This window comes from Mesoplodon mirus, assembly GCF_964341445.2.
Source record: "Mesoplodon mirus genome assembly, chromosome: 2".
NCBI lineage: Eukaryota > Metazoa > Chordata > Mammalia > Artiodactyla > Ziphiidae > Mesoplodon > Mesoplodon mirus.
In genome coordinates, this window is record NC_138977.1 from 81,157,987 (window position 1) to 81,185,250 (window position 27,264).

General features: G+C 37.9%; 1 protein-coding gene across 4 annotated transcripts in view; it reads left to right on the forward strand.

The window, feature by feature from the left end:
- Positions 1-27,264, forward strand: part of KLHL5 (kelch like family member 5) — a 77,100-nt gene continuing 49,836 nt past the window's right edge. Inside the window, exons 1-2 of one of the 4 annotated variants that reach the window (XM_082611489.1) lie at positions 1-446; positions 18,898-19,371. In XM_082611489.1, the coding sequence (XP_082467615.1) occupies positions 18,989-19,371 (383 nt within the window). In that variant the 5' untranslated portion in view covers positions 1-446; positions 18,898-18,988. Of the gene's footprint in view, positions 447-18,897; positions 19,372-26,511; positions 26,557-27,264 lie in introns of those variants that run through there. The other 3 variants (XM_082611492.1, XM_082611491.1, XM_082611490.1) reach the window with 3 other exon arrangements.

Below are 27,264 nucleotides of genomic sequence, written 5' to 3' on the forward strand. Positions count from 1 at the left end.
CCGGGCCCAGGCCGTCGGCGCGCACCACTCCGGGGGCAAGGGAAACCGCCAACCGGCTGGCTGCGGCGGTCTCCCGGGGTCGGCGGGCCGGCGAGGAGGGGGCGGAGCCTGGCTGGAGGGGGCGGGGCGGGCAGCCGCTCGCGCCGCGCCCGGTCTGACGGGCGAACCGGCCCCCGACCCTCCCCCCGCTGGCTCGCTCGCCCCCCTTCGGGGCTGCCAGACGAATTTCTCTCTCCACTGGCCTGGTGCGGCCTGACGGAGGCGGAGTGGCTCGCTCCGGGCCGGCCAGCGCCGGGGGTGAGGCTGCCGGGAAGGGGCTGGGGGCGCCCGAGGGGCCGAGCATCCCTCTCCTCGGCCCGCCGGCCCCCGTCCCCCGCCTTCCCTCCTTCTCCCGCCTGGCCGCCCCGCCCCGCGGTGACCACTGGGCGCCTCCAGAGCCCGACGCGGTAAGTGCGACTTTCTCCTCGGCGTCGGGGATGGGGCCGCAGCGGGCCGGCCGCGCGCAGAGGCCCGCTCCCGTCTCCGCGCGAGCTTCCCGCCCGGCCGCGGCTGCCCGACTCCGGCCGGGCCCTCGGGGAGGTGGCCCCGGGGCGTTTCGGTCCGGAGGGGTGGGCCAGGCGGGGACTTCCCCGAGCCGCACCCGGGGCTCGAACCCCGGCCCAGTCTCCCGCCGCGCAGCCGAGAGTCCGGAGCGGCGTCTGGGCCGCCCTCGAGTTGTGCAAAGTTCTGGACGCGGCGTTTGTGGCAGGCCTGCTGCGGCGTAGGCTGCTGTCCAGAATCAGTGCTTCCTCCCCGTCCTATTCTACCAGTAAAACAAAGTGGAAACCATATCGAATTTTTTTTCATTGTTACCCGCAGGCGATTATAATCTAAGTTTTTAAGTATATAACTGCCTCAGCCCCGTAGTGTGGAGAATCAGAAAGAGACTTTATTTCAATAAAAACCGGCGTGTCTGGTTGAAACTTTTTCATTTAGGCGTTTCAGTGCATACGCAGGGATCAAAAGCTGACGAAGAAAGTTTTTTGAATCAAAGAGTAAAGCATTTCTGCCGACTTTATTATCATTCCGTTTTTAAAAAAAATTTTTTTGAGTAATAGATTCATAAAATTCAAACGGTACAAAAGAGATACACAAAGTCTCTCGCCCCACCCACCAGTATTACCAGTTTCTTGTGCATCTTTCCAGGGATCACGTATATGCCAATGTCCTTGCTTCTTTAAAAAAATAATAATAATAAAATGAAACTGTTGTGTGTTAAGTGCCTAGCAGTTACTGGTACCCAATAAATGGTAGTTGTCCTTCCGTTTCGAAAAGAGTTTAATAAGTCTTTTTGGTATTAGACCTCTGAAAAAACAGTAGTAACTTTTCTTCTGGTTTAAGCGTTGAGAATTTGATTATATTGTGAATGTGTATGTTCTATTGGCTTGTCATAACTATGTGGATACTTTTACACAAAGGTGACACTGACATTTTGGGGTAATGGGACAGGTAGGGAGATATCAATATGAAATTGTAAGAAAATAGGACTTAGTATATACAATAGTTTCAAAAATGATTTGAAGCAACTTGGTGTCCATATGGTATTGTAGGGTAAAACAAAACTAAATGAGAAAAATTGAGGCAAAGCAGGGGAAAAAAAGACTACAAAGTCAAGGGTAGGATAACACCAAGTGCATAAGATCCTGTACTAGAGGTGAGTCACAGTTTTGGCTCTGGGCTTCCCTAGCAGCCAGGCGGAAAAAAGAGAGAGTGGAATAAAATAAGTTTCAGTGTGTTTCTAATTCCAAGATAAAAACAAACCAGTTCTCCTTCATAAGCACGACATTTTCTAGTAATGAGGCCTGAGAGGAACATTTTCTCATGGGCCCTAATAAAAAGGAAGATTGTTGTGATGCAGTTGACAACAGCTCTAAAATATCCCTACAGGAACTGATGAATTTTCGATAACAGTGTTCTTCGGTATAGGACAGTGGTAAGACTCTAAAGGTGAGTTCTCTGAAGGCTTAACTTGATCCATTCATAACGTTTAGAATTACCTAGAACAGTATTTCCCGAACTGTGTTCTTAGGCATCAGAAATTAGTAGTTTATTTCTTAAAATAAGATTCTGAGCTCAAATAAGTTTGAGATAACTGGGTTAGACAAATTTCAATAGTTTTTTTTTCTCAATTTCTTGGCTAATGTTCAAGTTTACTGTCTTAAAGGGGGATGTATTGTGTGACCTTTTCCAAAATTATTTGACTATGGAACACAAATTGAGAACCACTGAACCTGTAGAAATGGGTGGATTGCCTATCCTTCTGGTGATTCTTTTTTTCTTTATTTAATTAATTTATTTATTTTTGGCTGCATTGGGTCTTCGTTGCTGCGCCTGGGCGTTCTCCAGTTGCGGCGAGCAGGGGCTACTCTTCGTTGCGGTGTGCAGGCTTCTCATTGTGGTGGCTTCTCTTGTTGCGGAGCACTGGCTCTAGGCGCGTGAGCTTCAGTAGTTATGGCATATGGGCTCAGTAGTTGTGGCTCATGAGCTCTAGAGTGCAGGCTCAGTAGTTGTGGCGCACGGGCTTAGTTGCTCCGCGTCATGTGGGATCTTCCCGGACCAGGGCTTGAACACCTGTCACCTGCGTTGGCAGGCGGATTCTTAACCACTATGCCTCCAGGGCAGGCCCCTTCAGGTGATTCTTTGTGAATATTTCTTACAGCTGAGGTTTGATAAGAATTAGAGAGCAAAGGGTTTGAAGTTAGCCAGTTTATTAAGAGCCAAACTGAAGATAATCTAAAAGTCAGAATTTTTTTTTTTTTTTTTTTTGGCTGTGCGGCATGTGGGATCTTAGTTCCCTGACCAGGGATCAAACCCTCGACCACTGTGTTGGACGTGCAGAGTCTTGACCACTGGACCTCCAGGGAAGCCCCTAAAAGTCAGAATTTTTAAATACTATATATCAAAGGAAAAAAGCTACTTTTCCCCGGAGTCCTTTTATAGTTCCTCGTTGTTCTGCAAATTGCCAAATGATCTCGAGAACTTTTTCCTGTTTTGTGCTTCAGGGTACTCGGGGTCTTGAATTAAACTAGGTTTAGGCAAGTAGAACTCCTTAAAGGTTGACTTTTATTATTCTTGGATGTAAATATGTCATTAACATTTACTTTTTATCCTAAACACTGTTGGTACTATTACTATCAAATCCTAGAATTCTGTAGCTGTAAGAGATCTTCTTGGAAAGCATGGTACATAATGGAAAGGGGTTTGGAGCCAGAAAATCTGGGATTGTGCCACTAATGTGCAGGGTTGTTTCCAGTAAGTTTATGAACCTCTCTGAATCTGTTTCCTTATTTGTAAGATTAGAATGATGACAGCACACAATTCATTCAATAGATGTTGAGAGTCTAGTTAGGTACTGGGTAGTAGAAAAACAGCTTTAAGGGCACAAATGAAATAATGTATCAGGAATCCTTTACTGTCCAAATTTTTTCTGTTCTTGAGTGTAGATGACAAGAGTTTGAACAGCAAGGAATATCATCCTATCCCAATATATTTGGTCTCTGAGTTTCAGATAGCAAGTAGTGAGGGGTTGAGAGAATGAGGGATTAGTCCAAAAATTTATTTGACTCCATCCAGTTGTGTTTGGATTTTGAGAGTTTGGATAATGAGCGATACTTCTATAAGAAAGTATTCTATAAATGATGCATTGCTGTACAAAATGTTACCATTCTGAAGACAATGAGAAGGATTTTCAGAGTATATCAGGTAGGGTAAATAATGATGTGGTAACAAAAGCCCTCACATCTGAGTGGTTTAAAACAACAAAGGTTTGTTGCTCAGTCAGGCTACATGTCCAGGTAGGGTCAGCAGGAGAGCTCTGTTGCAGTAATCATTTAGAGCTCCAGGTTGTCAGAGGCTCCATCTCAACACCTGCTTCCACATTTGTTAAGGAGGGGAGAAGATGTGATAAATTGCACATTGGCTCTTAAAGGCTCTACATGAAAGTGACACAGTAACTTCTACTGCCATTTCATTGGCCAAACAAGTCATATGACTGCAACCCAACTTCAAGGAGGTGGAGAACTGCAATTCTATCTTGTGCCCAGAAGGAGGAGAACAGGAATAGTCTTAAGAACAACCTAAGCAGACTTTATAGTACCACAAGTTAATACAAAATCTGAATAAATCAAATCCAGATTGTGTTTTTCAGTATTCTATTTAGAGAATAGAAAACAGCATTTCTTTGTGTATATATATATATATAAAATCGTAGAATTATGCTAATGAGAATTTAAAGAACATATTTTATTAATTGGAACTGCAATGCTTTTGAAAACTCCCAATTAGACAAACTGTTTGGCCAAGTGGATTTCATTATTTTTTAATTATATGTCCATTCAATAAACATTTGTTAAATATGGTGTATGAGGCAGGATGTTAGATACCATGAGGATAAAAGGATGAATGGGAAGTTTATACCCCAACAGAAAATAACTATAATTGAGTTCTCTCTCTTTCCCTTTCTCTTTAAAACAACATTAAAAAAAATTAACAGAATCTTTCAATATGATAAAACCTGATTATGTATATATACATCGTTACACTTTGCCTCTAACCATCTTTTTTGGTCTTAGGGATTATTTGGTGACAAGTTATAGAAAATTATTTAAACTAATTTAAGCAAAAAGAGTGTTTTGTTAGAAAAAGGATATAGCTTTATGTCAAAGAATCCAAGGGCAAGAAGTGCAGCTGAGTCTCAGAGGCAACTGGCATCAATAACAGAAAGTTAGGAGCTGGGCTGCTTGCCCTCTCCAGGTCTATATGATTTCTTGCCAGTGTCTCTCTCTGCACATATACTTCATTCCTCTTTTTCTCTGTTGACTGGTTTTCTCTATTCTGCTGTTAAATGGGTGTGTTTAACCTAAGAGTTCACACACTTAAAGGAAACTAACTAGAGCCTTTAGCAATTCCAAAAGAACTCCTTTTTTTCTAAGTGCCACATCTTGGTTAGTTCTTAAGTTAACCACTATCAGAATTTGAAAATAATAGAGTTGGCCCTAAAATATCAATATAACAAGCTAGGGTAATTGACAACTTTGTAATAAAGGAGGCAGTTCTAATAGCTTAGTATGAAAGAAACCTGTGATGCTGGTGAAAGTTCTACTACATAATTAACATCAGCTTGCAAATATCCTGGGACAGGCTGATTAGAATAATCAGGATAAGAAGGTAGAACTAGAGCTGACTTGTGGCAACAATATCCCCTCCCTGAACACTGGCAAATGCCATCTCCATTGTAATCCTTTTAGCTATCCCTTCTCCCTCTCCCAAGGTACAGACTACTGAATTGTCTAACTCTTATAAATCACCTACTTTTGATGCTAATGCAGGGCTCCCTGGTTTCTTCCCATGGTTAATAATGCAGGAAGAAGGGAGCACTTAATAGACTGCTTTACGCTGTTCTTTTCTATCCTCCAAATTGGTCTAGACACTCTACTTGGCATTTTACCCTTTAACATGATCGCCATATTTCGCCACCAACTTAACCTATTTTTATTCTTGATAAATTTCCATTCTTTTTCTGTAAACTGTGTACTTAGCTTCTCTAGAAAAGTTCTCTTGGCATTCTTTACTATGCAATATCTCCTTTAGTTTTGGTTGAAAAACGTCCGTAGCTTCATCTTAGCAGACGGCTGAAGGGATGGACTGTGGAGAGGTAGTATATGTTACCTGGAAGAGGGGATCCCCAGGAACAAATAACAACAGAGGAAGGCGAGTAAAAGCTGTGTAAGAGATCAGGTGGGATTTGACAGGGATACATGTTAGGCTAAAAAAAAAAAAAGAGGAAGGGGTTGGGTTCAGATTGTAGAACATCTGGAACGTCATTCTAAGACATGCTTATACTCTTGTTGCTGTGCAAATGAATGGGTCTTCTTGGGTTCAGACTCGTAAAACTACCACAGGCTTGTTTACTCAGAAGGCTATTAGACAGGAACCACAGCTTGCCAGCAAGGCAGCATCACATATTACTCATCAGTGGGTGTAATCCTCACAGCAGGCCACGTAAGCAGTTCATGTAGCAAAAAAAAAAAAAAAAAATCCTTGTGTCCCACAGGAGACAGTTCTCTCTTACAGGAGTCCATAGACTTAGCTTCCAGGGTCCCCACAGGGAATGTGCCAATTACAAGAGCCACCACACTTAGGAAAGTCAAAGCTATGGCTTCTTAAGAGGTATTTATAGTTCATTTATCATTCCTCCGAATCCAGATGCAAATTTACTAATCGGGGGATCATTTTTATTATAAGCAATGTTGCCAGGTAACATAGTCGACATACCTACTTCCATCAGATTACCAGGGGAATAGAGCCAAGAGAGTTAGCTGAAGGTTAGGAGTAGAAGGGAAAAAGATTTTTTTTTTTTTTTTTTTTTTTGCAGTACGCGGGCCTCTCACTGTTGTGGCCTCTCCCGTTGCGGAGCACAGGCTCTGGATGCACAGGCCCAGCGGCCATGGCTCACGGGCCCAGCCGCTCCGCGGCACGTGGGATCCTCCCAGACCGGGGCACGAACCCGTGTCCCCTGCATCGGCAGGCGGACTCTCAACCACTGCGCCACCAGGGAAGCCCCAAAGGGCTGTTTTTTAAAGTAAATATCTTGTTATAATCATGCTATGGTCTTCAAAGTATCAATTGTGATAACTTCTATAGATGAGTTGGGGATTAAAAGGCCATATAATATTAGTTTAGCTGATTTTTAAAATGTAACTTGTTCTACTACAAGCTGTTAGTACCAATAGACAGTTGAGGGATGAAAAGGTACTTTTGATGTTAATGTGGGTCAGCACTTCACCCTATAAGAAATAGTGACAGAAGTTGGGAGGGAGCCAAGTGGGGCAAAATCTGTGAGGCATTTGTACTTGGTGAATAAATGCCATATTGGCACTTAATTGCAATAATGATGAACTTAGTATTTTGTTATATTAGGAGTGATGTGGTAAGTACTCTTTTTTTCTTATTGTCTTTTTGCTTTTAGTTTGGTCAGTCTTACTGATAAAGCATTTAAGTCTGCTCTATGGCTCTCTTCTAGATAGCTAACCTTGATAACCTAGATAACAAATCAACTACACTCTGAGTCTGCTTCCCAATTTGGACAATGAGGGTAAATACCTACTCTACCTTCTAACAAGGTAGCTGTGGGTTGCAAATGAGAATACTTTTAAAGCAAGAAGCAGTGTGATGTACTTGACAGTGTATGGTCTTTAGAGCCAGTCTTGGATTCAAACTGAACCCTGCTACTCACCAGATAGATACATGTAGCCTCACTTCACTTCAGGGTCCTCACGTGTAAGGGGAAAGCGGAATGACCCCCGTTTGCCCAAGTGTCTGTGACAACTGAATGCCCCATTCAATGTAAAGTGTTCTGTGTTACCCTGCACATTTGCACACTGAGGAAGTGGTAGCTGCTTTTACAAATTCAGATTCTTACTCAGTTCTTCCACGTGCTACTTACTTAATCCATTTATCTTAGTAGAAAACTGAAGATTGAGGAGTTAAAGTGATTTGTCCAAATTATACAGCTAGCTGGTGAGTGGCTCAATTATTGACTCAAGTTCTTTCTGCTCTACCACTTAGGCTACCACTAATAAGTGACCATGTGGGAAAATGACAGCAGAAGCGCCCCCCACCAACTATCTCTGAACTGACTCATGGTTTTAACCTAACACACTCTTTTCCCTCTGTAAAATGTACTTACTGATCCCAGGGGCCAAGTGATCACTCATGGCTGAGTAGGCTACTCCACGGCAGACCTGCATGACTCTGTGCCTACCTGTTGAGTTGGGTACTTACCAAAAGTTGGTTGTTTTTATTCACAAACCTGTTTTTAACAGTTATGCTTGTTATGGTAACTATAAAACATTGGTAAACATGTAAATTCATGAGTATGTAAGGAAAAGAGAATTCATTCTTTGAAAATTAAGTTGACTGCTTTGGGATGTCATCTCAATATAAATGAATTATTAACAAATTTGCTATCAAATTTGATGAAGGATGGATAACTGTAAAAGACTAGGGGGAACATCATCAAAGTCTAAACCAGAGGCTGTCAAAGTGTTCAAGTCCATGGTCCAGCTAACTGGTCATTAGACTATTAGTGGTTCTCAAGGAAATAAGGAGCCCACACCAGAATGTAAATTAACTACATCATTAAGCACACTGTTTGGTTCAGCTGAGAATTTTTTTGTGGTAAGACTTTCTCCTTGAAGGAAGCAGTGCATTAATTTACATTCTGGCACAAGTTTTTTATCTCGTGGTGGATAGACCATTTGGACTAATGGATTCTGTATTCATATTCTTTCAGAAGTGCTTTTAAGTTCTCTCTCCACTTATAGAAGCAATAAGTGGAAATCGTAGATGATGGGTCATTGTGAGCATGGCTTATGCAAGAAAGAGGACCCAAACTCAGTAGGAGGCCCACGTCAAATATATGGCATTAGCCCTATATGAAAAGATTTGTGAATGAATGTGCATTTATGTTTAAGTTGAAATAAAACCTTTAAGAATATGTGAATATAATTTTTATGCTTACTAACTTTTTCATTTAATGGACCAGCTATGGGTTTCATCCAACAAGGGGACTTTTATTATACTCAGAATTCCAGCTTAACTGGAAATATATCTTTGACCTCTGCAGCTATTTTAGCATCCTGTGCTTGCCCCTGTATATTTTTACCATGCTGTATTGCAGTTTTAAAATTGAATGTCAGTTCCTGTATTGTAAGTGCTTCAAAAGCCGTAGTCCTTTTCTGTAACCTTCATAGAGTTTCCAGTCTAGGGAAGAAGGCAGACATTAAGTAAATAATTCCAGTGAGGTTTTTTTTTTTTTTTTTTTTTTTTTGCGGTACGCTGGCCTCTCACTGCTGTGGCCCCTCCCGTTGCGGAGCACAGGCTCCGGACGCGCAGGCTCAGCGGCCATGGCTCACGGGCCCAGCCGCTCCGCGGCACGTGGGATCCTCCCGGACCGGGGCACAAACCCGTGTCCGCTGCATCGGCAGGCGGACTCTCAACCACTGCGCCACCAGGGAAGCCCAGTGAGATTATTGAATTATCTGAGCTAGTAGTTTGGAATGCTATGTGACCATATAGCAAGGAGACATAATTTAGTTTAAAGGTTAAAATTTACCCCACTCATTTTTTTTCACCTTGATCTCATATAAGTATATATCACAATACTTTTAGGGTACACAAAGAAATAAAATCCTTGTATTAGATGGCTATTACCATGAAATTAGTCTTCAGTTTTCAGTGTATAGGAGAGTTCTCAACTGCTGTTTTCAATCTACCGTGTAACTTACAAAGCTAAACTAAATCTCTTAGCTTTTTACAGCTGAATTTAAATTCAATACTTATTTTTAATTTTCATTTACTGTTCAATCAGAAATATTTCCCAAATATTTTTAACAGAGTGAAAGGTTTAGCATTGTGCTAGAAATTTAATTTTGGATTTCAGAGTGTGTTTCTAAGCTTGTTTTTATTACAAAAGAGAATTTTGATGCCATGTGTTTGTAGTAACGAGTGGAAAGAATGCAAAGATACCCAATGTTAACAGCCCAGGATTCATCTATCCACACTTTAAGTTTCTGATTTCTTAAATAGATTGTAGATTGATTTTTAACTATAAGCTAAATATGGCTCTAGACTCCATATTCCTAGCTATTTTGTTGCCAAGTAAATAATTAAAGCTAAGTTTGTCTAAAGCTACACTCAGTCCCCCTGAAACTGTATCCTTCTTACTTCCTTATTTATGTTAATATTACCATTCTTGCAGCCACCCACATTTGAAAATGCTGTCGTCTTTGACTTCTTCCTGTCCATTTGCCACAGACATTTTATCAGGCCTGTTTTTGTAGTATCTTTAACAGCCACCCCACTTTCAGATCTCATTGTTGCCTGCCAGGGTTACTATCCTCTGACCTCAAAGAGTTTTCTGATTTTCCTACCAATGGCATCTTCCCTCACAAATCCATTCTTCACTTACCAAATTAATTTTTTTGAGGTATACCTCAAAATTCTTAACTCAAGAACCTCATCCTCTCCCAAATAAAGGACATACCTACCTCTTGATAATTAGTAAGGGTTTCATTCAAAACCCTCTCCTGCTATATTTTAAGATCTTTCAAGGTCTGTTCCATTAATTTATTCATTTATTCTTTGGTTTAAATTCAGTAAAAGTTTGAATGTCATGCACTATACAAGTTGTTACAGATATAGTGGCCCCTGCCCTGATGGATTTTACTGTCTATATTTCTCATCTTTGAGTTCTTTCTGCTTATAGCAAAATTTGTTGAGTTTATATAAATACAGGATTTTTTTTTTACATTTATAATGTTTGCTTTTAATGAGTTTGGGGAAGAGGTACAGAATATCTGTTTCTGGAATTAAAGTTAAAATTAAATCTCAAATCTTTCCTAACCTGGGTAAATACTTGACTGACATTTTCTGCTGTCATACTTTTTTTTTTTTTTTTTTTTTTGCGGTACGCGGGCCTCACTGTTGTGGCCTCACCCGTTGCGGAGCACAGACTCCGGACGCGCAGGCTCAGCGGCCATGGCTCATGGGCCCAGCCGCTCCGCGGCATGTGGGATCTTCCCGGACCGGGGCATGAACCCGTGTCCCTGCATCGGCAGGCGGACTCTAAACCACTGCGCCACCAGGGAAGCCCTGCTGCCATACATTTTTAAATGTTAGTGGAATTATATCAGTCTTCAAATTTTTAAAATAAGCCAAATTCTCATAAAAGACCTAATTTGACAGAGCTTTAAAAGTGTCCTGGAGGGCTTCCCTGGTGGTGCAGAGGTTAAGAATCTGCCTGCGAATGCAGGGGATGCAGGTTCGAGCCCTGGTCCGGGAAGATCCCACATGCTGCGGAGCGGCTAGGCCCGTGAGCCATGGCCACTGAGCCTACGCATCCGGAGCCTGTGCTCAGCAACGGGAGAGGCCACAACAGTGAGAGGCCCGCGTACCGCAAAAAAAAAAAAAAAAAAAAAGTGTCCTGGAATTATCAAACTTTAAAGGGTTCTTTGAAATCATGTGTTGTAACTTATTGTTTTTATAGTTGAGGGGAAAATTGGGGAGGTGAAGTGCTGCTAAGTTAGTACAGTAAAATTAATTCTTAATGTGTTTTATGCAATATGTAGTACACACTTAAAACTATAGGAATAGATTCATTAAAATTGATTACTCAGAAAACAAATACTGTTTTCTTAAAAATTATGTGAAGAGAGGTTTGTATAATAATGATTACACATATAAACCAGTTACTAAATGTTTGTAATTTAAATTGTTGAGTGAAGCCATAGCTTTAAAAGCCATACTGTTGAAGTGAGCTCATCTGCAGTTATCATAGTGACATCTCAGTGTTGCTATTGTCATATTGAATAATCTCATCTTTTAAATTCACAAACTAACATTTCAGAAGTTTTGAAGCAGAAATTGCATGTGGATTTCTTAATTACATTTAAAAAATGTATTCATAATTGACACACCTATTTTAAATACTGTGTGAGCTTTTGTATCTCAAATTTAAGTAAAGCAATGTTGTTAAAACAAGAAAGAGGTACAGAATATAATTTGATAATCAGTTTGAAGAAAGAAATGTCAGTCTGAAAACATATCTGCTGTTTAGCCAGTAGATTTCAAAGTGATACAAATTTTATGCCTAAAGAATGAAATAGAAAAGAGAAATTCTTTGAGTAATATTTTGTGCTTTTTTTCTTAAGTTGAAAAAATACTAAAAAGGTTTTGTCACCAGAGGTAAATGTTTTCTAATATTCTTTTAACATTTGGTTCTTAAGTTTATTTATTTTTATTTATTTATTTATTTATTTATTTTTGCGGTACGCGGGCCTCTCACTGTTGTGGCCTCTCCCGTTGCGAAGCACAGGCTCCGGACTCGCAGGCTCAGCGGCCATGGCTCACGGGCCTAGCCGCTCCGCGGCGTGTGGGATCTTCCCGGACAGGGGCACGAACCCATGTCCCCTACATCGGCAGGTGGACTCTCAACCACTGCGCCACCAAGGAAGCCCCTTAAGTTTATTTTATAATTTCAAAAATGTACATAATAAGTATATATCTTTTATTATTGCTCTTATAGTTATTGGATTCATTCATTCATTAGAGAAATATTTATTTAGCACCTGTCTTTCAGGTACTGTTTTAAGTGCTAGGGCTATAGCAGCAAGTCACACAAAGCTGTACTGCAGCTAACTTTGTGGTGAGGGTAAAGATAATGATAAGGGAGTAGCATCTAATATGCCAGGGGGTGATAAGTGCTGTGAAAAAAATCAAGAGGGTCAAGGGGATAGAGAATGATGAGGGATCTAATTTATATAGAGTAGCCTGTGCAAACCATTTTGATAATTTAACAATGTAATGCCTTTTAGTATGTATTGCTCTTTCATAAATAATTACCCTAGGAAGCACTTCTCATCAGAAATGCATAAATTTTTGAGTGAAACAGTATTATATTGTATAGTAAAAGTTGATGGGACAGAAGAAAAAGTGTTATTTAAATAAATGCTGAATTCCATGCCATGAAAACCTTAATGCTTAAGTTTACTACATATTTTTCATCAAGTATTTGGCCCAAGAATTCAGTTAAAGCCGGGAAATATTTCTGTAAACCCCTTTCTATCAGGGGGCTATAACAAGCTACTTTATCAATAGATCATTTTTTAATGTATGTTGTTAGAGTAAAGATTTTTCCCCAAAATACCCATGCTTAGTTAGACAGGCTTAAGCTTAGGCGAAAATTGTTAGAGACCTAGCTATAAAAGATTTTGAGCAAATTCTGTCTTTGAGGAGTATTTTCCAACTTTGCTTACCTAAATTCTCTCCATTTATCATCATTTCCATTACTCAATATGACATTTAAAGTTTTTGTTGCAATAGTGATCTTTTATTTTTTAAGTCTTTTATTTAAGTATTCTATTTGAATGGTCATGTTATCCTCATCCTAAGTTCTAATTTGTTTTTTCTTTGATTGAACTTGCTAGAAGGTAAGAGAAGATACCAGCAAATTTTTTTTTTTTTTTTTTTTTTTTTTTGTGGCACGTGAGCTCTAGAGCACAGGGGCTCAGTGGTCGAGGTGTGCGGGCTTAGTTGCCCCACAGCATGTGGGATCTTAGTTCCCTGACCAGGGATCGAACCCATATCCCCTGCATTGGAAGGTGGATTCTTTTTTTTTTTTTCATACAGCAGGTTCTCATTAGTTATCCATTTTATACATATTAGTGTATATATGTCAATCCCAATCTCCCAATTCATCAGTACCAGCAAATTTTTAAAGAGCTAGATCTCCAATTCTATCATTTCATTTCTTAATTCTTTAGTTTCTCCTCTAATCTTTATTATTTCATGACTCCTTTTAGAGGGCTTATTTGGTTTTCAACTTGAATAGACTGACTAGTGCATGTCTTTTCTTTCCTTTTTAAATAATCAATGCATTTAGAAAGTCATAAATCTTACAGTAGAGGAAATATCCCACCTACAATGATTATCCAAGCCATCCACTGTGCTTAGGTGCCATTCCTTTTTCTATTATCAAAGTCTTCACTTTTTTTGCTCCAGTGCTTCCGCCTGCAATCATCAGTCTCACCTTCCTGTTGGATCATTCTCATCATTCTAATATGTTCTGTGTTTTTTAAAATCAACAAATAAACAAGCAGGCAAAACAAATCCATTGCCTTGATTCCTCAACTCTTCCAGCTGTAATCTCATTCCACAGCCTCACTACTGAGCAGAATTTTCTGGAGGAGTTGTCTGTACATACTCTCTCTTATTTCTCATCTTCCGTTAACTCTTCAACCCGCCGCAGTCTAGCTTTGGTCCCCAACCCTTTACTGAAACTGCTCCTATCTTATTTGGCAAAATTTTTATGTTGCCAATTCCAGTGGACATTTTTCTTTGCACGTGGTACCTGACCTCTCATTTGACATTGTGACCATGGCTTTTGGGTTGAAACACCTTTATCCCTTGACTTGCCTAACACCATAGGCTGCTGATTTTCCTCTACTTCATTGGTTGTTCCTTCTTAGTGTCCTTTGCCTTTATCTGTTAGAGTTCCTTGGAGCTTGGATCTGAGCTCCAGGAACATTTATCCAGCTACCTGACATCTCAACCTAGATGTCTCAAAGTTGCCTCTAACTTATCAAGAAATGAACACTTTTAAAAATATCATAGCTAATGAGAAAGTATGATAAAAGGACTGGATATAAGATAAATGTACTTAATACTTTTATTATAATGGCAATAACCATGTGGAAATGCTAGAAAAAATTTATTGCATTTACAACAGTGAAAAAAGAGAAAATAAAAGAACATGATAAAAATTTTAATAAGAAAGGCACAGGACCTATAGTTAAAAGATTTAAAAATCTTATTATTGAGCATAAGATCTGAACAAACTAAAAGACATATGCTTGGATGTGAAGCCTTGATATCATAAAATGCCAATCATCTTTAAATTAATACACAAATTTAATGCAATTCCAATTAGAATCTCAGTAGGGTTGGATTTTTTTTTAAATATTTATTTATTTATTTATTTGGCTGTGCCAGTCGTGTGCAGGATCTTTTAGTTGCAGCATGTGGGATCAAACATAGGCCCCCTGCACTGGGAGCATGGAGTCTTAGCCACTGGACTACCAGGGAAGTCCCTAGGGTTGGAGATTTTTGTTGAGAGGATTGGGTAATATTATTTTAAAGTATATATAGAAGAGTACATATTCAAAATTAGTTTAAAATTTATTGTAAAAGAATATATGTGGAGATAGGAACTTGCTTTAACAAATAATAAACATATTGTAAATGTACTGTAATTAAAACACTAATATTGGCATAAAAATAGACAAATGGTGCAACAGAATTAGCATCCTGAATTTTTAAAATTCATAACAAAAATAATACCTCAATTCAGTGGGAAAAGGGTGGTTTATATCAAAATGATGTTGATAATAGAGGACTCATATTAGAAATATAAAGAATTATAATACTTATTGTTGACTGGTGGGCCTGTGAAAATGAATGAGAAGGATACACTCACTTTACTTTTGAAAATGTAAATTCCAGAAAAGTAAACTATCTTTTCAAATTTAAAATGCACATACTTGCAACCCAGCAGTTCCACTCCTGTGAATAAATTCCAGAGACACAAAAGCTTTACAAGGATGTTTATTTTAACATTATCTTAATAACATAAAACAAAAAACCCTGAAATCAATCTGCATTCCCACTAGCAAAGAAGTAATTTAATAAATTGTGTTTTACGATTATGGAATATTATGCAACTATTAAAAAGATCATTATTAGTTTATATTTCCATGTATATAATTTTGGTGGGAAAAGCACAATGCCAAAAATATGTATACTGTATGATCTCTTTTATAAAACAATAACAAAAGCTCCTATATATGTGTATATAAGTTTGGATATGAGTTTTATAAACAAAGAGAAAGGTGTGAAAGGCTGTACACCAAGCTGTCAACACTGATTACCAGGAAGAAGGAGGAAGATTGACAAAATAAGTGTCTCAGTGAAAAATAGCACGCAGTATGAGTCCACCGATACAAAAGGTTGGGGTGGTGGTGAGCTTTTGTATATACATGTGTATGTATGTATGTATGCATGTAACCAAATCCATGACTATTACAACAGTGGTTAAAGGCTGCTACTTGGCCTTTGTCAACCCAAGATCCTAGTATCCCTTTAAAATCAGAAAGCCTATTTCAGTGGCTAATCTCCCACCTGCATCTCTAGCCTACTCCGAAGAGCTACTGCATTAAAGAGGTATTTATTTAATGTATATCTCACTATCTTGGTGAAGAGAGTCTTTGGCCCCTCTTGGGAGTGGAGGCATGGTTCAACGTTTTAACGTTCACGTCTTTGGATTTCTTCTCTATATTGGGAAATGTCTTGCATATCAGTGGTCTTTTTTAATAAATTTTTGAAACTTTTTTATTTTTGGCTGCATTGGGTCTTCATTGCTGCACGTGGGCTTTCTCTAGTTGGGGCAAGCAGGGGCTACTCTTCATTGTGGTACACGGGCTTCTCACTGCGGTGGCTTCTCTTGTTGCGGAGCACAAGCTCTAGGCATGTGGGCTTCAGTAGTTGTGGCACGCAGGCTCAGTAGTTGTGGCGCATGGGCTTACTTGCTCCGCAGCATGTGGGATCTTCCCAGACCAGGGCTCGAACCTGTGTCTCCTGCATTGGCAGGCGGATTCTTATGTACTGTGCTACGAGGGAAGCCCATCTCAGTGGTCTTTAATGAAGTCCACTCTTGTGTTCAGGCTCCAACCAATCAACCAAACAGCAAAACAATTAAAGTTAGCTTCTGGAGCTGGCACAGTGTAAATGGACTCTCTGGTAATTGTTCTCATATTGACAGATTGAATTTAAAATTTGAAATAATATTTATATAAAATTATATATATTAAAATGTATTCTTTATTTGTAATATTCATTTAATTATCCTTTTCTCCACCAGAGTATAGCCCTCTTTAAAGAAAGATCTTATTTATTTTTCTACCTCTTGTGGTGCCTTAAACATGTAAATGCTTGGTAGATACTTATTTGCATGAAGACCGTGATGGCAAGGTCATTGTGTAGTACTACAGTGGCATTTCTTCATTGTGTGGGTCTATACCATGCACTGCAAGATGTTTACCGTCTCTGGCCCCTGACCATTCAATGCCCATAGCCCTCTCTGGTCATTCCAACAACTAAAAATCCATGCCCCCTACTTCCAGAAGCCTTTCTGGGGTGTGGGAGCAGAGGGTTGGTGCTACCTTTGTTGAGAACCACAAGGCTAGAGTAATTGGAGAAGCCTTTCTAAGGGCAGCAGTATCTGTGCTAAACCTTGAGGGATGAGTGGGATTTCAAAACCAGAGAAATTGGGACACAAACAGCATGTAAAACAGGAAGCACAGTAGACTCTGTCTTAACTGATGAAGCAGTGTGTCCATTTGCAAAATAGTTAGAAACAAAGTTGGATAGGTAGAGTGGAGTTAGAAGGGTGTTGATAAAAGGAGTCTGACAGAGGCGAGAGGAGAGGGAATGGTGTCCTTTCACTCTCTAATGCATCCTGCATACTACTGCCAAATTAATTTTCTAAAACATTGCCTGCTAACCTTTACACCTTTGATGTGTGTTCAGGGCATTTTATGTCATCTTATGCATCCAAATTTATCTCTTATTACTCCTTAATATTAATTAGGTATTTCTGGTTGGCTGACCAAACTGATATTCCCCCCTCTTTCTTTGTCAGTATGCTCACTTCATGCTTTGTTAATATCTTTCTTCCTTTATAAAGTCTTTCATCATTCTGGCTGTAAAACTTCTTACTATTCTTAGAAGCCTTCTCCCTAATGAAACTGGCCCATAGCACTCCACACCATCCTGATATCTCCTTTCTCTTTCTTATAGTATTTATGGTTTGTCCTACAGTATTTGGCACAAAATTATATATGGCTTTTCATGCCTATTATTCTTATTTCTCTCAATAATTTTTATTCTCCTAAAGAGCTGTGTGAGGTTAAGATGTACCTCACAATATTTTTGTAAGCCTCCAAAGCAGCTTTTTTGGGTCATTTATTTGTCATTTTGTCATTTATCATTTTGATATAGCACTAGATATTGAGCACCCTGAAAACTCAAACTCTGTTTTTGTAGATGACAAAATGCTAATACTGCAGCGTTATAATATTTCTTATACTTAAGTTATCAATTTTGTTATTTCAGTAACTCGATTTAATTATTTTTGAGGGTAGGAACCAAGATGTATGTATCTGTTCCCCCATAATGCCTATAGAGTGTCTTGCTCACAATAATCATTCAATATTTTAAAATTTGATTGCATTTGATAGATTTTTATTTGCTTTATCAGTTCTCCTTAGCTGTAACCATGTTCAGACCATTGCTTCGTTTTGCCAACAACAGAGGGCACCATCAGGGTACTTATATACCGAAGAAATAATCCTATCCCAGTCCTAGGTAGCTTTCTTGAGCCACACTTTCCTTTTCCTAAGTAGTGTCATAGAAATTTGGCTATTGAAGTAATTCAGAGTGGCTCAATCCTAAGTACAGAGCAATATGGGCTTCAGGTCATTTATTTGAGAAAAAATAAGTACTGTCATACTTTGATCCTTTGTAGTTTTCAGACTTTTTCTTTCTTCTTAGTCTTCTAAATATTCTTTGCTCAGATGAAGTGTTACCCAGATCTTACTGTATTAATGAAACACACTCCTTTCCTGAAGGGAGAAGTTAGAAGTGGAGAGCAGTGAACGGGAACCCCACCTTTGTATTCCTCCTTCTTCCTGACTCCGCATCCAAAGAGCCAGCTTGAAAATCACTATAACTCATGTAATTTAAAAAAACTTTAAAACAACATGTTGTTTTATGATATCTCATTTAGGAACTTAGTATAAAAATAGGAACATTTTAGTTTTACAGTGATTTTTAAGTACAAAGGAAAATGCTGTGGCATACATTTCTTGTTTCAGCAATAAAAGAGTTAATATACTAAGCAGCAGAGACTGAGACACTGCGATGGGATAGTGCTTTCTGTCACTGTCGTTTGTGGTTTAAGAAAAGGGGGTGGTGTTCTGTGTTTAAAAGGACTTTAATGAATGCTGTCAGTGTTTGTGAGAGCTAATGGTCAGTAAGGGAAAGGAGAGTAGGGGACAGTGGTCTAGCTGTTTCAGGATAGGTGGATGAGAGTTTGCTCTGATTGAATGGAATGTTCCACCGTGTTTCATCTTTTTTTCATTGTCCTTTGTTCTCTATAATCTGATATATTGGTATAAAAGTAAATGTAGATATATATGTGAGTGTGATTTATTTTCCTTTCAATTTGTTTATTGTGTACAACAGGGCATATACTTCTCTTGTCTTGGTTGGATGCACAAATCTCTGTGCAGTGCTTTTTGCCCGTTGCCTAGACGATCACTTGGTTTCTCTGAGGATGTCTGGTTCTCGTAAAGAGTTTGATGTGAAGCAGATTTTGAAAATCAGATGGAGGTGGTTTAGCCATCAAGCATCATCTCCGAATTCTACAGTTGACAGCCAGCAGGGAGAATTTTGGAATCGAGGACAGACTGGAGCAAACGGTGGGAGAAAGTTTTTAGATCCGTGTAGCCTACAATTGCCTTTGGCGTCAATTGGTTACCGAAGGTCCAGCCAACTGGATTTTCAGAATTCACCTTCTTGGCCAATGGCATCCACCTCTGAAGTCCCTGCGTTTGAGTTTACAGCAGAAGATTGTGGCGGTGCACACTGGCTGGATAGACCAGAAGTGGATGATGGCACTAGTGAAGAAGAAAATGAATCTGATTCCAGTTCATGCAGGTTGATTATTTTCTTACTGATAGAAATGGGGTGTGGGGGTATATTCTATATACTGTTTAAAATAATTTAGTATTATTATTTAAAATCTATGATTTTATAAAATCTATGATTTTATATATATATATATATATATATATACACACACACACATACCTCTACATATATACACATACGTAATATCTTGGTATGTATATGTGGTACTTTTGCTGGGATTTCTTAAAATGTTCTAATATTGATTTTAATTCTGTAAAATTATAAAGACAACAAATAGCTTTCATCTTGAAATATCTTGTATTCCCTATATAGATCTGGCTCTGCCCTGAAAATAATACATGGTAGCAATTTTATGCATCATTGCCTTGCATTTTGCTTCATTCGTTTATCTTCTATAGTCATAGCAAAACTATAGAAGACATTTCTATAGTATAAAAATTTTTATGACACTTTAGTTTGCAACAGATTATAGAGTCATTTTAAAATTTTTATGAAAATGAAAGGTTTTATGAAGAGAGGCATATTGTAGTTGCCAGTAATTTTTGCACCATTGTAGTTATCAATAATATTTTTCTTATGGTTATTTCTCTTTGTCCTATGTTGCAGCCCTCCAGACTAATTCAGAGAATACAGTAACATGTCTCTTTCTAGGATGACAGCTACTAATTCCTGTTGCCTTCACTTCTCTGAAAATTGTGCTATTTAGGGAAGTGAAGGACATTCCTTCAGGAGAGTGTAAGGGAACATAGAGGGGCTAGATGTGGTCAGCTGGTGAAAAGGGGGCAAAAAGAAGGGGAAATGAGTTTGAGGAGAGAAAATTAAAAATTGGTAATTTCATAATGACTTTATCCACCTTCACCCATGGAACCAGGCTTTACCTCTGAAATGAATTTCTTCTTAATCAGTTTAAACTATCAAAACTATAGCATATTATGTAACAAGTTAGGGCCTGAAAGTCATCTTTCTGATTCATCTTCATTCAAAAATACTTAAAGGCCTATTATTTTTCTAGATTAATTACTGAATCCTTTTTCTTTTAAAATTTCTTTACAGGTTTTGATAACACTTGTAATTTGTATGTTATTATTAATATAGGCATCATAAGAGATGGAGACAAAATGAGTTCATATATTCAAATATCTTTTACTTGGGGATATTTACCGCCTTCTAATCTTCAGAATATGGAATTCTGAACTGTGATGCTGGAATAATAACAAATATAGAACAGTCCTGTATAATCATTTGTGTAATGGAGAGAGGGGAATATCTTTACATAGGTAACTAGTGTATTTAATTTTTTTAATTTAATTAGTTCATGATTTAGCATTATTTTAAGGGAATAGGAGCCATGAATAATTTTGATTGGAGATCATTTGAATTAATATGGTTTCATTGTTTTGTATTTTCTTTGGATACTTGTTGCCATAAAAAGAATAAAGTATATACTAAAAGGTTCAGGGTTTATCATTTTTGGGATAAAACCATTCCCATTTGGTGGGAAACCAAAGAGTAATCATCTTTTTATTTGAAACCAATGCAATGTATCAAGAATATTCTAACAAAATTAGAAAAAAAAAACCAAAACATTCATTCGTTTACCAGCATTAGTTATGAAAATCTTAACATGTATCTACTACCTGGAGAGATTATGCATATGTGAATATAAAATTTATATACATGTATAAGCTTAGAAAGGTTGTACACACATAGGTCACTATAATTTACTTCCTTCAACAGAAGTAGTTTGCATAGCTAATGATTACTGAAATTAAGTTAATCTATTCTTTAGTGTCCATATTAAAGTATGATCTTGATGGAATATTCATTATGACAGAAAAAGATTGTTTTTTTTTTTACTGAGGTAGCTATGTGCATACTTCAAGAAAATACAATTGTCATTTTTAGTTGTAGGAGCTATAAAAATAAGAAAATTATATGTTTTAAAATTTAAAATAAATGTTTTTAAAATGCTAATCAAGAAGATTGAGAAAGTAAATAATAAGATGGGCGTGAACAGTTCACATCTGCAGTGACCAAACTATTTCTAAAATATTATTTCAAAAATAAAATGTACTTAGAGAACATGTCTTTGATTTTTAGATATAAGAGGGGAAATCTGTTAAAGAAATTTAATATTCCTGGTGGTTTAAAATTTCTATCCCAACATCTTATTGCAAAAAAGTAAAAAGCATTCTAGATTTTAGAAACGTCGTTTGTGTGTATACTTTTACTTTTCCGTTTTTTTCCCTAGATTAAATATATCTAATTCTCACATCCTCCTTTAGTTCTCCAGCTCTGAGTCTTTGATGTTCGTTATGAGGATAAATTTATTTGCCCCCAGCTTTTTGATTAAGCAGTCTCTCTAGGTGTTTGCCCTTCTACTGTAAACAAATCAAAAACTATCACTGTTAATGTCAAAAGAAGCTACACTGATATTCATCAGATTTTGTATATAACTTGGAAATAGTTATTTTCATTATATAATATTTGCAAATAATAAAATATATAGTAAACATTTTATTTGAGTATACTATAGATTGATATCACATGGTGGGGAAGTACAATATACGAAGAATTTCTCATTTAAGCGGTCATAATACTTGCATAGACCTCAGAACTTAGATTGAAATTTTGAGTTATTAGAAAAAAAGGAAGACAACTTAGTGGTTTTACATACACAGAATCATAGCACCTTCAGTGGGTCCAGACAAGTTAAAGCAGAAGTTAAGAGGCAGCATATGTTGCTAATATGTTTGATCAGTTGTATTCTAAGTAGGAGAAATGTCTGCCTGAGCCTTCGACTTATGGTAATTTCTGCTGTCACACATCTAAGTGATTTGAAAGTTTCTTATCTTTTAACTTGGATCTTGGGTCTATAGCCTAGCCACTTTCTGCCTATGGAATCATCTCTAAGTCATTACTTTGTTATTAAAATACAAACTTTGTTTTTTATACCATGAGGAATTTTAGACCCTAAGTAACAGTTGTGACCTATGTGAGCCGTAGGTTCCAATGACTTTAACTCAGGATGAATTTTCACCAGGGCCAGCCAGGTTTACATAGTGGCTCACCATGTGACCATAGCTTAAACACGGTTTACACTTTACTGGATTTGCCAATTTTGAAATTATGTAATATTGACATATTGGAGAAATTTTCATTACTTCAACCTTTGTTTATAAAGTTAGGGTTTAATATTTTATATATCAGACTATTTTTAGTCAATATGTATAAAATACTTCTATACAAATATCCCAAAATTATGATAGCTAATATTGGTTGGGTGCTTGCTATCTGTGAGACACTGTTCTAAGCATTTTAGCACTATATTACCTCATTTAGTCTTCACAAATTTCTGAGTTAGATTGCTATTATTATCATTCTAATTGTAGAGATGAGGCCAATGAGGCACAGAAAGGGTAAGTAACTTGCTCAAGATTAGTAAGTAAAATGAAACTGCATTTAAAAAACTAAAGTTTATATTTTTACAATAGTTTTAGATTTACAGGAAAATTTCAAAGATAGTATAGTGAGTTCCTTATAGCCCACACCCAGTTTTCCCTATTACTAATATGTTAATATGGTGTATCTGTTACTGTTGAACCAGTATGATACATTATTATTAACTAAAGCCCGTACTTTATTCAGATTTCCTTAATTTCCTTTTTTCTACTACAGAAAATGTCCTAACGTCCTTTTTTCTGTTATAGTCCAGGATACCAGTTACATTTAATCATCATATCTCCTTAGGCTCCTCTGGGCTGTGACAGTTTCTCAAACTTTCCTTGTTTGATGACCTTAGCAGTTTGGGGAGTAGTGGTCAGGTGTTTTGTAGAATGTCTTACTCAGTTGGGATTTGTCTGATATTTTTCTCATGCTTAGGTGGGGGTTAATGAGTTTTAAGGAGGAAGACCACAAAGGTAAAGTACCATTTTCAGCACATCATATCAAAGATACATATCATCAATCTAACTTATCATTGTTGATATTGACCTTGATCATTTGGAAATAGCTGCAGTTTGAACCCAAACGATTAACATGTAGATTTCATGCACACATACCAGTAAGCAGTTCTCTGTGACTATTCATTTAATCAATGAGTTCAACTTGGATCAACATAACAGTTAATGATTCAATCTATCCAGTTTCACTTTCTCTCCTCAACTAATTTTCTCAGCCTGGTTCTTGAAAAAGCCAACCCTGGCTGGCATACAGGTATAATCTCTCTCAACACACCCACAACCCTTTACCCACAGTCATCCGATCTGTCTTATCCGTTGTTTGCTACTCTGTGTTTCAACTGCAGATACCCTTGAACTCTTCTACACCTTGTCAGTTGATTTGCTATTCTTTGACTCATCTTGAATGCATTTAGGTCCTTCTCTTCCAACAAGGGGTTATCTTCATAATATACCATTTCTCAAGTGCTATCTCCTTTTTCTTGACCGTCTTTAGGTTGTCTCTGTATCTCCTTGTTTGAACCATTCTATTAATTCTGGTTCACTTTAAAATTAAAATCTTATATGTTTCCACATGAAAAAAATTTTGCTTCCAGAGATGGCAAAGAAGTTCAGCTACATTGTACTTGTATCTGGGAAGGATGTATTGCAGTGTCCTCCCTCACATATGTATGCCCAAGTCATATCATGGATTCCCTTGACATAAGCCATGGAACCTCTCCCCAGAAAACCGTCTGTATATGTGTGTGCACATACATGTGCATATGTGCACGTGTGTGTTAAATATTTCATATGGGGTTCAAGGAATTCGTGAACCCTCTAAAACCTGTCTGTACACTGTATCAATCAGTGTTCTTAGTTTTAAGCAACTGAAAATGGCTGGTTTAAACAGAATAGGAATTTATTGGAATCATATTAGTTCCTAGAAAGAATCAGCTTAGGAAAAATGTTGAGCATTACAGTTGCACAACTGGTCTTTATAAGTCCAGATTTTTAAGGCAAAAGAACCTTTTATGACACTTATTGCTTTTATTTTATTTTCATCTAGTTGGAACTGGATAGTGAAGTTTTACATTTTTAGAATTACGATATATTAGGCATGAAAACAATGATACACATACACACCCCACATAATCACTCATATGCACAGAGCCATATAATTTGTGCATTTAACTTTAGGGAATATATTAGTAGAGAATAGGCTAAGATAATATAACAAAGAGATTCAGAAATATAGTGGCTCAAATAAAATAGAAGTTTATTTCTCTGTCACCTAACAAATGGGGAAGTGGCCCAGGGCAGACAGGTAGCTCTGCTACACAAGTTCCCTCAGAGACCCAGATTCCTTCCATATTGTTTCTCCATCCTGTAGGGTGTTATTATTTCTTTATGGTCAAAGCTTCCTCAGCTCCCCCTCTGCATTCTAGCCTATGGGAAGGACCAAAGAAAGAAAAGGGAGGACATTAAGCAAATAACACAAGTTGCATGTATCATTTCTGCTCACGTGCCATTGTTGAAAACCTAGTCACATGGCCACAACTAGTAGCAAAGGAGGCACAGCTGTGGTTTCTGCCTGGGTAGCTGTGTGTCCAGCTAAAACTCATTACTGTGGTAGATGTGAAGAATGGTTTGGAGATTATAATCAACAGGGTGCAAGAGGTGAGGACAGCTGGATAGAACTCTTCAGAATCTTTGGATCTAATTTTTTAATGAGTTTTTTCCCATATTATTTACTATTTTTACCACTAAGATGTGAGCAAATAGAGATAAGCAAAAATGGAAAAACAAAAATGACAAATTACCCTGCCACCCCAAAATAATAACCATTAACAATTTGAGGAAGTATCCTTCCAGTATATTTTAGGTAAGTATAGAATAAAAATATGTTTTTAGAATAAAAATCTGAATCTTATTGTACATACTGTTTTGTAACCTTTTTTGCCCTAATGTAAACATAAAATTAAGACTCTTTTGGTCAAAAAAGGCAGAAGCCCAACTCAAACTGACAAGCAAAAAGTAGAACATTTTGATTCACATAAGTAAATAAAAACTCAACTTTAGACATGATGAATCCAGATACTCAAATAACACCAGAAATCCTTTTTTTCCCCCTCTTTAGTATCTGTTTTCCTTTGTGATGGCATTTCCTTAGGCAGGCTTTCTTTGTGGTAGCAAAAAGCCACTAGCAGCTTCAGGTTTACTTTTTATCAGCTTAACCTCCTCAATGGAAAGAGAGTGACTCTTTTCCAAGAGTACCAACAAACGTCTTGAAATGGACTCTCATTGGTCTTGTTTGGATCTTATGTCCACCCAAATCAATCATTATAACCAGCAGATATGATACTCTTGTTGGCCAGGCCTCAGTCGCTTGCTCACCTCTGCCCAGGGGGAAGACTCAACTCTGCCCAAGCCCTGTGAACTGAGGTAGGGTATGTGTGGTTTCCCAAAAGGTCGAGATGGGTCTGTTACCATAGAAAGAATCCTGGATAGGCAAAAGCAGTGTGCAGTAAAACAGCTTGCTATGTCATTAAATGTTCTCCTGTATCTTTTTGAATGGCTGCATCATTCTCCCTTGCACAGACATACCTTTTGGTTATTTAACCAATATTCTAATTTTTTTGGAATTTAGATTGTTTCCAATATTTTCTTGTTAGAAACAACCTGTGATAACCCCTTCCCCATAGTTAGATCTCTACATACAGATGACCATTTCCTCTGGATAAAGTCCCAAGGGTGTGCACATTTTTAGGGTTTTTGATCTGTATTCTCAAAGTTATTTCAGGAACATTACTCCTCTTTTAATTCTCAGCAGCATCGTATGAGAGGGCCCACTGGCCCTTCTCCTTCACACTGGTTATTTAAGAAAGTCTGATTCTTATATAAACAACATTTGACTCTTTTCACCACAGATATTCTGACTGCAGGACCAGCAGAGAACTCCTTAAATTCCAAAATGAAAAAAGTATTTCTCTTGAGAAGGGAAGAGGTGAAGGTATTCTTTTTCTTTGCCTCTTGCCATTTCTCTTTATGCACCTGCCTTGTCCTCTCCTTAAAAGAGACAACCCCAACTCCTCTTCATCCTTGCTCATCTAAACCTTAAGATGTATTTCAGATCTCACCTGCTGCTTGTTGCCTTTCTGAACACCAGCCCATACTGATCTTTCCTTTCTGTAAATTCTGATCTCAGTTACGTTCCAATTGGGGATGTACAAGATGATCTGTTGGAGAAATGGTAATTATATGTATATATACTAGAATGTTTATTTACATTTTATTTTTTAAATCTATTTTTTTCTGTTTTATAATGTTAATAATAATTGTACAATGATATACGTATATCTTTTATAAACTCATAAATATCCATATATTGGGGTACATGCTTAAAAGTATACTGAAAAGGATATGCATAAAAATTTTTTTAGAGACTGCTAGCCTATACTAAGCAATTTACATTCTTATTTTACATTTGTGACTTTGAATATGTGTAAAAGATGTCAAAAGATTCATGATATAGTAATCTGCACTTTGGCAAAAGCATGAATTCTGAATGCCAGAAGCTATGAGGCAGCTTATCACTTACCTGGGGAGTGAGCCAAACAGACCACTTAGAGTTTCAATGCTGCTTTGTTTTCTACTCAAAATCATATACAGTATAATTCTTGTGAAGTGATTTTTTTTGTTTGTTTTGTTTTGTTTTTGCGGTACGCGGCCCTCTCACTGTTGTGGCCTGTTGCAGAGCACAGGCTCCGGACGCGCAGGCTCAGTGGCCATGGGTCACGGGCCCAGCCGCTCCGCGGCATGTGGGATCTTCCCGGACCGGGGCACGAACCTGTGTCCCCTGCATTGGCAGGCGGACTCTCAACCACTGTGCCACCAGGGAAGCCCTGTGAAGTGATTTTTAAAACTTCTTTTTGAAAAATTACTCCATTAAGAAAGCCTA